A 13,848-nucleotide genomic window follows, 5' to 3' on the forward strand; every position below is an offset into this window, starting at 1 on the left:
CAACAATGATATCTTCAGAAAGCTCCATCCTTTGATTCCCCACCAAAACACTTCCATCTTTCCATGTTTTAATAAATTGCCGGGTAATTGCAGTGTTGCTTCCTTCCAATGTTTCTATATAACTAGTAAAATTCCCTTACTCCAGTATGTCCCAAATCTCACTCTTCTTCCTCCACTCTTTGCAACTTGCTGGTTCAATTGTTTTTCTCTTTCCTCCCATCTTCTTGTCTCTAAACCAAAGATTCTCTATTCTCAAAAAAAACCCTCCACAAATAAAAACCGAAGTCGAAATTGCAGCCAAGGAAATTTGTTAGGAAAAAACCCACAATCCGTGTGGTATTGAATGATAACACATTGTCCTTCTCATAATAGCCCGCCGCTTCCAAATTTTGCCCATATAATAATTACTCCTTACTGGCATATTCATCATTAATGAAACATTTTTGCTTACTTCTAGCTTTCTCATGCTCGATCAATAAACACCCCTCAATAGGGATGATATCATTGTCATTCCAAATTAACTTTTCATCACTCGCATGCCACATTAGCTGCCCAGTCAGCAACTTGGTTTGTTTCTCTATAGTTGTGAGGAACAACACAAATTCCAAAGGAGTTGATAAGATCTATGGCCTTACCTATAATATTATTAATAATCCAACAAGGATTAGTAATTTTATTAAGACAATTAATTATATTAAGGGAGTCTCACTCAAGCCATATCTTATTCAAATTAAAGCTTTTAGCATGGCTAAGACCATAGAGGGCCGCACTTGCTTCTGCCACATGGTTAGTTTGAACTCCAATAGGAATGGCCATTCCACCCACTCTATGCCCATTCATATTCCTAATGATGATACCACAACAAGCAATTCCTGGGTTGCCCTTTGAGGCCCTATTAAAATTTATCTTATACTAGTCCATCGGAGGACAATCCCATCTTGCTAGATCCCTAAGGGATCATTTTGGACCAAACTAAGACCATTCGAATTCCAATTCTGAAACATTGATTCTTCGCAAACATTCTGAGGTTGGTGTCCTTTTCCACAGGATCTGATATTCTCAGTCACCATATTCTTAATCTTACAGAATAACTGACTTGGATTAGTTTCTATACCCCTAAACACCCTATCATTATGTTCCTTCCAAACACCCCACCAAAGGAACAGGATAATAAAATCCCACAATCTCATAACGAAGGCATTAGTTGAGGGTGACTTCCAAGCATTGAAAAAATCTTGAATAGTAGCAAGGAAAACCTAGGTAATATTTAGCAAGCTGCAAACCTTTTCCCATAATCTTCTAGTATAGGAACAATAAATAGTCAAATGATTAACCAACTCATCAGTATTCTTACAGAGATAATTGTAATGAGCTCTACTGAATTTTGGCTCAAAATGATTGGACCACGGTTACAAATATTTCATCATATAGTTGCTATATGAACTAGTCTTTAAGTGAAACTATGTTTGCATTCAAAAAATTATTGTTTTTCAGAAACTGATACTGGCAGTTCAGAACTCCATTATGTACATAATTAATAACGTGGACATAACACAACACCAACATCTTTTATAAAAAGGTTTCTAAATTGATGATAGGATTACATTCCAGAATTTGAGATATTAAATATGCATAGTTTAAGCAATTTAGGGTGGTGAGAAGAGATGATTGACCTGTGAATTTCTATGTATGTTGATGGTGGTCAAAATTTGAAATGGAATGAAGATTCGATGCTACTACCAAACTCAACCCAGTCTACCATTTGCTGATGCATTTGTGTTTGAAATCCAATGCACTGTGATATCACTAGGTCGTCCAGACTCTTTGACGTTTCAAATACTGTTGTGTATGCCGTGAGTTGGATTATGGTTGCTTTGCAAGTGAAATGGTTGCCTTGCAAGTGAAACGGGTTCCCTTCTACTTTGTGTATGCCATGTGGTGGACTGTGGCGACCATGCGAATGAGCTTGGACTTCCTTCTCACCTTCATTTGCTGAAGGTCGGTGTTCTTGTAGTTATGCCATGATTCCCAACGTTCTTTACCTGCCGTGGGAGATGTATCCACAACCTTACAGTATTTTGAAACCTTCTCTATCTTCTGTGTTCTACTTGCTCTCACGGTACCTCTTGATTACTTCCAGAACTCACGAGTGTGTGCTTCCTCCACTCCAACTCGATGTGATGTTTGGGAACTATAACTCTACATGCCTTCATAAATTCGACAGTAACATCTTCTAAGTTATGCAACGTAAAGTACTTACTGTATAGAGCTGAGATACTGTGATTTTGAATTCCAATATCCGTACTTGAAAAAATTTGAGAAACGATCTTTCCTGAGTAACTGGGGTTATGTCCAACTCCTCTTTATTCTCCCAAGGGTTTTTGTCCTCAAGAGTTTCCAGTCATATCAAAGCAACTTTTTGGATTTGTTAATAACATATACTCATTCTGTGTCAATTCCAAGACGGAGTCTCTTACTTAGAACTTTGAAGCGAGGGAAAAGTGTTGGGATAAGAGATGTGGGATTAAACTCCAATTTCGTCATATAGTCACTTAAGTCACCTTATAAAGTAACTTATTAAAGCACTTTCAATAAATTAAGGGACAACTTAAGATAAATTTCCCTTGTGACTGGCAGACACCCTAATTGGTGATGTCGTTAATCTATCTAGATGTGGAGATAGATTAACCTAGTGCCATCAAACTAGTGTGGGAGAGGGGACATGACAGTAACATCTGTTAACGATGTTGAACCCTCTCTTTAATAAGTTATCCGTTGTCAAAATTTTATCCTGCAAAAGAATCCAAAAAAATATGTTAATTTTGGGAGTCATACCTTTAAACCAAGCTTTAGCCCAACAAGGCTCATGATGCTCTTCAAAAGCATTAGCATACACCGAGGACACAAAAAATAATCTATTAGGATTATATTTCCATATCAGAGCATCCTCCTCATGGCATAAAAAGACAACATTCAGAATCTTGTTGAGATCATTAAGGTTTTTATCCACTCTATTGAGGTCCAACCAATTATTCTCCTCCCAATAGTCTTCTACAAAAATCCCGAAGAGATTTTTACATTGCTCCATAAAACCATTCCACCTTTGGTCAGCACCGAGGGAGTGATCAAGAATCCAAATATCATCCTAAAAAAGAACAGTCCTCCCATTTTCCACCTTCCATCTGACCCCTTTCTTAAAATTTTGTTTATTTTTATGTGCATGTTTCCAAATCATTGAACCCCCTTGAAAAGTCTCATTGTTAAGGAAGTGTTTAAGATCTTTGATTCTCCCTATTGTACTTATGATTCGAAATATCTCGCCATTCTCCTTCCTCTATTTCTATGTGTGAAAATATTTGGTTGATGAAGTGCAAAGTGAATTTTAGGATTCCTTATCATTCTGTCTCAATCATCACCTAGTTGCAGTTTGTACTTTGTTTGCAGGTTATAATTTATGTCTTCCACTTTTGGGATTGTTATGTGAATGCCTGCATTTTCCTTAACTCTCATTATCAAGACCTTATTATAGAGGTTATTCTGATAGAATAGATTAAAACAAGACCTAGAGCCAAACCAATATGCTTTCAATCAGCCTTTGAGTTGGTGTTAGTTTATCAATATCACTGTTTCCAACTATTAGATAGAAGTGTAGTTAGAGATTTCACCTTGCCCATTACTTGCTTTGCGAATAAGTGGATTATTTGTTGAAAGCTAAGAGGGAAAAATATTGGGTAACACCCTTTACAAATCTCTCAACTTCTTTCTTACCTTGAGTTGATTCAAGGATTGGTGAGAACGAGGAACCTTCCCTTTAAGGTAGGAGATACTTTGTCTAATAAGTCGTGGATGGTCATCCTATTTTGCGATTGGATTTTCAGAATATTGTCGGTTGCAAAAATCCACCCAACACACACACATATTAAATATGAGATATGTAATATCCCTTGTCAATTCAAACCTCAATGTTCACGACACTGTTCATGTCACTGTTCATGACCCTGTTTATGTCACTGTTCACAACACTGTAGCAGCCAACAATAAATGTATCCTCTAATTTAAGCACAAATAGAACTCCAGAATGAAGCTTTCCTGAATGCCGAATTCAGTGGATATTTCACCACCTCAAATGGTTGCAACACTGGAGAATTGACTGTCATGTCCCCTTTCTAGAGTAGACATCAGAGACGATAGAGTTAGCCTATTAGGGAGTCTCGTAGGTTGGTAGTGGTGTTTAGAGACTCAGTTAGGGTATATAGTGTTCGGATTTGGGGTTTCAATTAGTAGGAGGGCAGTTGAGAGCAATTCCTTAATTGTAGGAGGAGTTTCCTACATTTTAGGAGGTGGAGATGGGTTATAGTCTTGAGTCTCTACGAGATCATTCTATGGTTTCAATTTCGGGAGATTCGGAGACGTTACTATTTTTTAGGAGTATCCCTAATTTTGAGGGATGAGACTCTCAGTTATTTCAAATTATCTGGCATCAGTCATAGGAGGTGACGAGTTCAGTTTCACCTTGTAGAGGTGTTTTGGCTATCAGTTTGCTATTTGAGAAATATTTTAATATATTTAAATATTCTCCTAAGTTAGCATTTTAATAATTTAAACAAGGCTAAGTTATAGCCATTTTATAGTAATAAGGGGTTTTTTGGCCTCATTTGTGTGAATATCCCTTGGTGTAATAGCTCGTTGGAAAGGTCTTGAACTTTTCTAAATATTTCTCTATTGACTCAGAGCATTTCGGTAAATGAATTTCTTTCTATTGGGAAAAAGGTCATTTTCTGGATACTTGAACACTTTAAAAATGAGAAATATATTATTTTATAAATCAACGCCACATGGGGACACTTTTAGGGTTCGAGCTAAGTTTGGTGGGTTATAAGGAGGTAAAGGCAAAGTTCGAAGGCATTATTGAAATATTACATCTTGGATATTTGGTTTGAGCTCTGATTGAGCTTTTAGCATTTGGGATTCCAAACCCACTTGCTTTGCCTGTTTGGGACGTGGCCCCCAAAACAGTGGTCTGGATTCTTGCAGTCAGAAGCATCTTGGAAATTGTGCATTGTTTCTTTTGGGGAATGCAGTACTGAGTCAGAGTTTTAGCTGGGGTTTGGGTATTTTACCCACTTGTGGGCACTTTGCAGCTGTATACCCACGCTTGGCAGCCATCTACTTTTCCACGTATAGCATTTGAAAGCTGGATTCTGGCCGTAACTTCCTTTTGGGCTCATATTTCACCTTCACGCCTTCAGGTTGGCTTTATTCTTGGTTGTAATCATTTGGATATTATTGTAAATCTTCATTTGGTTACATATTAGGCGTATATTCAAAAAAATTTGCTTGAAGTGACTTTGCTTTAAATGTATTTGGAATACATTCTCGAAACTAGTTCATGTTATTGTACTTCTGTTATTACTTATTGAAAAATCATCAAAAATATAAAACAATAAAAACCTTTTGCAACTTCTGTCCAGTTTTGTAAGAAAATTTTAATAAACAGGGAAAACAAATTTAAAAATATAATATTACAGCAGATCAGCGAAAGAGATCTATCAGGGATCTTTCATTGACGCTCTTCAATGGCTAACTAAAATTAGAAATCCTTAGTTTCTTCTCCCGAGTTTATATCAAATGCAATTGACAATAATTAGATGCCTAACAATGAAGCTCTTGCCTCTGTTTATTCTTTTCCTTCACCCTTCTAGAAGGAAATAAAATATTATTTAATTGCACTCTCTAGAAGCTTCCCCCTTTCCAATACAATTATTAGTTGTGCTAGAAAATGCACTCTCTAGAAACATCCCACTTTCCAATACAATAATTAGTTGTGCTTTTAGAAAATTAAATTAATATAAAGTCACCTTTAGATTTATTTATTTATTGATTTTAATTTAATTTATTTGTCCTTATTTCTCCACTTAGCCTTCGAAGAATGAAAGGCTAAGAACTCCATTGAGGGCGCAAAAGATGGGGAACATTACAATCCGCCCTCCTTAAAATTGCTTGCCCTCAAGCAATCCAACAACACAATGAACTCGAACCTCCACCTGGATCCCAAATGAAGTAGTATGTGACACCCCTATTAACATTGAACCAACTGTATACGATTAACATCATCAAGACCAACAACATAACTTGTAGTATAACATTCAAAACCTGTGCTAATGATGTAGGAGTTAGAATATCAACAGAAGAAAGCTCCACAAGAAATATCTTCATCTTGGTCCCCACCCATATAATATATACTAGATTGGAATCTTGATTAACATGAAGAGACATAGCTATAGAAGAACTATATGCATTCATGTCAACTGTATTGACAATAGGTGTAGCCACATCAAAATTTGTGGACATAGAAACATCACCAATTGTCGCAACACAAAATTGAATCTTTATAGATGGTGAAAACTGAGCCCAACTCGACTTAGGTGAGTGATCAACATCAACCTCAAACATCAGATTGTCATAAGAAAATGTTGCATCCATGTCGAACATAGTACTGTCCATGAAGTGAACACCAACCTTTTGTTGATCGATAGTATAACATGACTTTTTCATTATATTAGTCACCTCATCAACAATAACAACTGTACTATCATCAGAGCACACATTTGTAACTGCATGCATACTGCTAAACTCCTCGTTGGATGACACAACCGACACAGAAGTGGCTCTCGATATGATAGTATCCTTGCATGCTTCTATTCCCACTATTGCTGCATCGTAATCAAATACATGATTTGGGAAATTCATGGCTAAACTTGACATGAATTATCATCACATTTCTCTCTTCACAAAATCGATGTCATGCTCTACTCAATTATTGGATTCAAAATCAGTTGGGTAACTCGTTTGTGATTTTGATTCATCTCATTCTCTAGCACATCCAACTGTTTCACAATACCCTGTATCTTAGAATTTCCATCCCTTGGTGGAGAAGTACGTTCTCTACGGGTATAATGAATACCAAACCTTTTGTCACCATCCATAACACTGAAAAGCAAGTCCTTTACCTATGGGTCAAAATAAAAGTGATGAGCACTCCTCATAGTGTAATGCTGATAAAAACTCCCAATCTCTGTCAAGGACTAATTATCATCAAAGTAGGAATTAGAAGATGGCTTCAATCTCTGACTCTAAACTATTGGTCGGGCAGGATCCTGGGCAACCCGCTCAGCAAACCCAACCACAGAATACCTATTGGGAAGCATTGTAGCCAAGGTCTCTACAATCTTCCTCATGAATCATCGTATAGCACGAGAGCCCTGGATGAGTGTACCCTCAGATATACTGTATGAAGCCTCCTGCAGATCCAAGCTCTCAAGCAAATACTCCATGAATGACTCAGTACAGTATAAATTATGTGTGGAAGCATCAATCTGCTTCATCGCAATCCACAACGGATCTCTTTGAAAATGTGACAATGCCAACTGTCCAATGCTACCTACTGTATGAAAAGAAGAAATAGATTCACTTCTAGTAGAAGGAAGAAAATCACCATAAGATCCCATCTCCATTTACATACTACGCTCATATCCTAGACAAATGTGTTCCCCACTTCATCACATCCCTCATCCTCAACCGTAGAAGCAAACTCACCACCAACCACAATATGTAATTGAACAGGATCTGGGGTTGGTGTCAACTGTACCCGTTCTAACTCCATGGTAACCTCATCCAATTGTGACCGTGTCTCTTGAAGAGTCAACTGAGTATACTCTAGAGAGTCCACAATCACCTCAAGCTCTCGAGTGAGCTCAGTTACCTCCTCTTTCCCTAACAACATCTCATAGTAGGTGCTAGCCCACTCCAAAAGGTTATCCATGTTAGCAACTAACTGAGAATAACTATGCTTCAAGATCCTAATAGCCTCTCGAAGCTCATGAACCTCTGGTAGGAAAAGAGTACTATCACCATGCTCATCAAACATAATAGCACCCCAACCATATTTTAGCTAACATCTGATGGATAGCATCATAATGCTCAAGAGCTAAAGAATTGTTACTATCACTCACCTTCAGTTGACAAGTCACATGATGCCTTTGTAATCCCTAACTCCTATGCAAGCGCTCTGTGTCACTAACTGCACTGAGATAGGAAATTGAATAAGAACTCTTCACTACAAGATTTCTCATATGTGTGCTATCTTCCTCGCATAATTTTGCATCCGACATACAACTGCCATGTACCTCAACCAACTCCTCATCTAAGGAAATGGAAGCCCTTGCCATATCAATCTCCTCGCGTATGTCAGCTTCCACCTCAATAGTGAGATCCTGTAAGTATCGATCTTGGGACTCGTCGAAAACCTTCTCGGAGTCATCACCCAATATTTAACAAGGGGTGTCATACCCAGTACATCTCATAACATTATCAGATGTGTCCGTACTATCTACATTGGCATCTCCTGACAAAGCCTCAACTGCAAACTTTTGACTCTACACACATGACTCAACGTTAGGCTTCGAATTAGTAATACTAGAGCATAAACCCACATCTATTGGCTCTGTTGAAACATTCACATCACCAACATCATAGCTGGGTGACTCTATACATGCCTCGGTCCCACCTGCCTCCTGCACTATAGCAACACCATGAGATCTTACTTACAAATCCGCAATAATAATCCTGTCCTTGAGAGAGCCAAAAGTATCAGTGCTAACTATTGGATCAACTGCCTCTACACTAACTATAGCAACAACTCTAGGAGCCTCAGCTTGCTGAAGCTCGGTGCCACTATCCTGTGCTGCCACTGACACAACCACGTCCCTCTGAAATAAGTCCATCGTCAACACTGTAGATAATACCAGTAGGTGTCGTACTAAATATAGTTGCATATGCATCAGGGACTCCTGTTGGGAAAAACTCAAGCGTCCTTCCTTGCAACCTTGATGTTGGCCTTCTAAAGGCAGAAACCATATACCTCGCTGCCCCTTTCAATTGTCTTTGGATCTGAAAAGCTCTTTGTCAATCTTTATTGATCAAGTTTAAGTTTCTCCATACTCTCTTGCAAAGCATTCATCTTCGTGCTAACTCCCTCATTACTCCATTGACTTTTAGAATTGTTAGTCCTCCTATGTCTGTCCATGACTAGAAAATGCTAGAGTGCTGGTCACTCCAAATGCAACAGCAAATCTGACAATAATTAATATTTTCCTATCCCACAGGATGGAAGTAAACTGCTCAAATACCACTGTAATATCCCTTGTCAATTCAAACCTCAATGTTCATGGCACTGTTCATGTCACTATTCACGACACTATAGCAGCCAACAATAAATGTATTCTCCAATTTAAGCATAGATAGAACTCCAGAATGAAGGTCTCTTGAATGCCTAATTCAGTATATATTTCACCACCTCAAATGGTTGCAACACTAAAGGATTGATGCTCTCCAATGGCTAATTGAAATCAAAAACCCTTATTTTCTTCTCCCAAGTTTATATCAAATGCAATTGACAATAATCGGATGCCTAACAGTGAAGCTCTTGCGTCTATTTATTCTTTTCCTTCACCCGTCTAGAAGGAAATAAAATATTATTTAATTGCACTCTCTAGAAGCTTCCCCCTTTCCCATACAATTATTAGTTGTGCTTCTAGAAAATGCACTCTCTAAAAGTTTCCCACTTTCCCTATACAATAATTAGTTGTGCTTCTAGAAAATTTAATTAATATAAAGTCATCTTTAGATTTATTTATTTATTGACTTTAATTTGATTTATTTCTCCTTATTTCTCCACATAGCCTTCGGAGAATGAAAGGCTAAGAACTCCATCGAGGGCCCAAAAGATGGGGAACATTACAAGATTTAATTTATAGATATATATATATTTATTATATGAGATATAAATTTATATATTTCTAAGTATTATTTTGTGGGAGAAAAATTAATATAATAATGATTCATGGAAACTATATATATATATATTACATTTATAAAATTTATTATTACATTAATTATCTAATTACAAATAGACGTGTTGCATGAAGGGACATACCTCTTCTTGGCTTATTCTCAATATAACTACTAGTAGTCAGTGCCTTTGGAAAACACATACCGAATAGGCAGTGCCATTACATTTGCAGCGATTCATATTATTCAACATAGAGCATTTCATAACTTCTAGTGAACTCTATATCAACATCTATTGATCACATCGATGATATAATCAACTCTACCAAATGCCACCCAAATTTCCTTTGTCTGAAATAATCTTCTACATCTTTATTCCCAGGCTTTGCTCTAATATATATACATACATATATATGTATACATATACATATATATATATATACATATATATATACATATATGTATACATATATGTATATATATACATATATGTATACATATACATATATATATATATATATATGTATACATATATGTATACATATACATATACATATATATACATATATGTATACATATACATATATATATATGTATATGTATATGTATACATATATATATATATATATATATATATATATGTATATGTATACATATATGTATATATATACATATATGTATACATATACATATATATATATGTATATATATATATATATATGTATACATATATGTATACATATACATATATATATAAATATATATTTTACATTTATAAAATTTATTATTACATTAATTATCTAATTACAAATAGACGTGTCGCATGAAGGGACATACCTCTTCTTGGCTTATTCTCAATTTAACTACTAGTAGTCAGTGACTTTGGAAAACACATACCGAATAGGCAGTGCCATTACATTTGCAGCGATTCATATTAATCAACATAGAACATTTCATAACTTCTAGTGAACTCTATATCAACATCTATTGATCACATCGATGATATAATTAACTCTACCAAATGCTACCCAAATTTCTTTTGTCTGAAATAATCTTCTACATCTTTATTCCCAGGCTTTGCTCTAATACCATGTTGAAGTTTTGATCAAATTTAAATTTAGGAAATTTTAATTTTAATTTTTGTTTACTGCAATGTAATGCTTTCCACTTGAGATGGTATGATATACTTGTGCTGTAACTTGTAACAACACTTATTGTTTTTCGGTTTTTTCAAGTTACTCTTTCAATGAATATGTATATGATATAAAGAGGCATGTCTTCCATAGAGACATGTCCCCACATGAACAAGAAGAGGGAGATGTCTCTACATGAGTCATGACCCTTGTTATTATCTTAACTCACATTTGTTATTGCTTTAACATATATCATTTGCTATGATGAAACTAGCTGATAACCATGATTGTCTCATTACTAATTAACATCGATAACATTATGTACTCAATATAGTTGATATGATATTTGCTCAATATATTATCATGATTGTAATATATGATAATAATTATTATCAAATCACACACACACACACACACCCACACCCACACCCACACCCACACACATTAGTAATTATTATCAATAATAATGATAATTCTCCTTGAGAACAATTGTGAAGGATAGATATCGAAAGTTTATGCTGATAGGCCATTCAAACATTTCATCTCATTGATTGGAATCACTTGATTGAAGCTACAATCATTAACAGTGAGACAGATTTTCTGAATATATTTGTTCAATGTCACAATCCATTTTAAGCTTGAAAGCAGTACCTTCAGTTTGGAAACAGTGAGAAAGCTATTCAAGTTATGCTCATGCTTGTAAAAGATACTTCAGTAAGTATTTATTGATAATATCTAGAACAATTCCACCAATCAAAAATATAAAATTAGTAACTCAATTTAGTCTATTACTTCTGCTATTTTACATGTGTGATTAGTAAAATAGTGACATACTTATTTGTGTATTGTACAGGGTTCTAACAGGATTATTGGAGCTTGGTTTCAATGACTTTATCAGAGTTGGAAGCATTAAAAAAATTGCAAGAAATATTTTTCCGTAAGATAATAATTTTCAAGATTTAGCTGAGTAAATAATGGTAGGGACTAATCATTTTCTCAACAGTGATGGAATGTAATCTATACATTTTTACAAAAGAGCTGTCCATAATACATATACACTTTTCTAAGTATCATAATTTATCTTAAGATGTAGATCACTTGTAATAATGGTTGATGTGTTTTAGAGATCTATTGAAGCTATGATTATGTTCTTAAATGATTCATTGGGATAATTGTTCACTTGAAATTTTCAATATTATCTTCAAGTGAGTATTGTTTTCAGGTACTCAGTTTATGCCGGATCAGATGTAAACTGCGTTGAGGATGCAACCCTAAAAGAGATGCAAGAGAGACTGATGGAAGCGCCTTCCTATGAGAAATCGGTAATAGTCACCTGTGACAAAGTTTAATATGTTGTACCTCCCTATGGCTATTTGTTGTTTAAGAAATTTCAGATATGCTTTTCTTCAGGTGAAAGTTTACGGCATAACCCTGTTAATCTATTTCATTGATCATTTAGGAAATTGAGGAGGAGATGAGATCTTTAAGAAATGGTAAGATGACTCATCGTAGAGAAAAATTGAAAGATGTTAAGGTGGTTGGTGTCACTTGCTATTCAACAATCAATCCAATCATGAAAGGCAACAAATTTCAGGTTTGTACAGTAAGCTCCATACGAGTTTTTTTTGTTGCATTTATGCTCATTATTGGAAATTGGATGCTGTGTAGATTTGCATTCTTGATGAGTGTGCTCAAATACCAGAACCCCTAAGCTTGCTTCCTCTTTCTCAATTTGGCTGCCTCAAGTGAGTAACAATAACTATCTGAATCTCAATGTCCAAAAAAATTCTGTCCCCATGGAAATCCTGATAACTATTAGCATGTTTTCTTTTAAGGCTTATTGCTGTTGGAGACCCTACTCAGTTGCCTCCAGCTTTGCTAGGTGGATCAGATTTCTGTGATAGTAAAAACATAGAAACAGCTGGTGACAATATAAAACATGGGAAGAATTTCCCATTTGAACAATATGAAAACGAATCTGAAGGATCTGCTTCCTTCCATGATCTGAGGAGGTATGGTGTTACATTGTTATGTTAGACTAAGGAAAATTATGTTACCTACTTCCTGCCTACTTACTGTTCTTTTGTGATATCCATTTTGACACACCTTACAACTCTAGAAAACAATGTATTGGACTCATAGATTTTAGTGTATTTTCAGATCATTATTTGTTAGATTGGTGGAAATGGGATATGAGCCAATAATGCTCCGCACACAATATAGATGTCATCCAAGGTATGTAAATTATCAGTTGAATGTGATTAAGCTGCATGTGATTGTTGGTAGGAATTTGTGCATTTGAGTTCATGGTAGGTTTGAAAAACTATTTAAGGTCTTGTCTATGTACATAGTTAACTGCACAATTACTTTGTGAACAAGTATATGGCATAGATGGCTATTTTAGTTTTTCTATAATTCCTTTTTTTAACTGCTATTATGTTATTTTTCTATCTGAATATCTTTGCTGATTACTTGAAAATTATATAATATGATACTATTTAAAAATTGTATTAACAGTGGTTTCTTTCTATTTTTCATACCATATAGGTTGATACCTGTACCTAATGAGTTATTCTATGGAGGAAGAATTATGAACGGCTGCAGGTTCTCTCAGTGCAAACTTTTTTATCATTTTCTGTTATCCTTAATTATTCTGCTTCTTACATGATCTATACTTAGAATGCTTATTACATTACTAACTCTCCAACACAATCATATATATTATGAAGAAATCTTGGTTCTTAGCTGATCACCTTTTATGAGTTTACCCGCAAATGTGGTTTGTGCTTATAAATTTGTTTTTAGGGCTGGAAATTCTAGACATTTAATGCTTAAATAGTAACAAAACATGGCTTGAAAACCGTAC

The 13,848-nt window shown here is 35.4% G+C and overlaps 1 protein-coding gene across 2 annotated transcripts in view; it reads left to right on the top strand.

The window, feature by feature from the left end:
• Positions 1-13,848, top strand: part of LOC149567729 (uncharacterized) — a 379,835-nt gene that overhangs the window by 249,087 nt on the left and 116,900 nt on the right. For both annotated transcript variants that reach the window (XM_089820995.1, XM_089820994.1), the window contains 7 exons: positions 11,836-11,919; positions 12,205-12,304; positions 12,442-12,576; positions 12,651-12,727; positions 12,818-12,994; positions 13,143-13,217; positions 13,530-13,586. In XM_089820995.1, the coding sequence (XP_089677121.1) occupies positions 11,836-11,919; positions 12,205-12,304; positions 12,442-12,576; positions 12,651-12,727; positions 12,818-12,994; positions 13,143-13,217; positions 13,530-13,586 (705 nt within the window). The remainder of the gene's footprint in view (positions 1-11,835; positions 11,920-12,204; positions 12,305-12,441; positions 12,577-12,650; positions 12,728-12,817; positions 12,995-13,142; positions 13,218-13,529; positions 13,587-13,848) is intronic.

This window comes from Cupressus sempervirens, chromosome 3 (assembly GCF_028749045.1).
Source record: "Cupressus sempervirens isolate cs-2001-9-10 chromosome 3, ASM2874904v1, whole genome shotgun sequence".
NCBI classification, from domain to species: domain Eukaryota; kingdom Viridiplantae; phylum Streptophyta; class Pinopsida; order Cupressales; family Cupressaceae; genus Cupressus; species Cupressus sempervirens.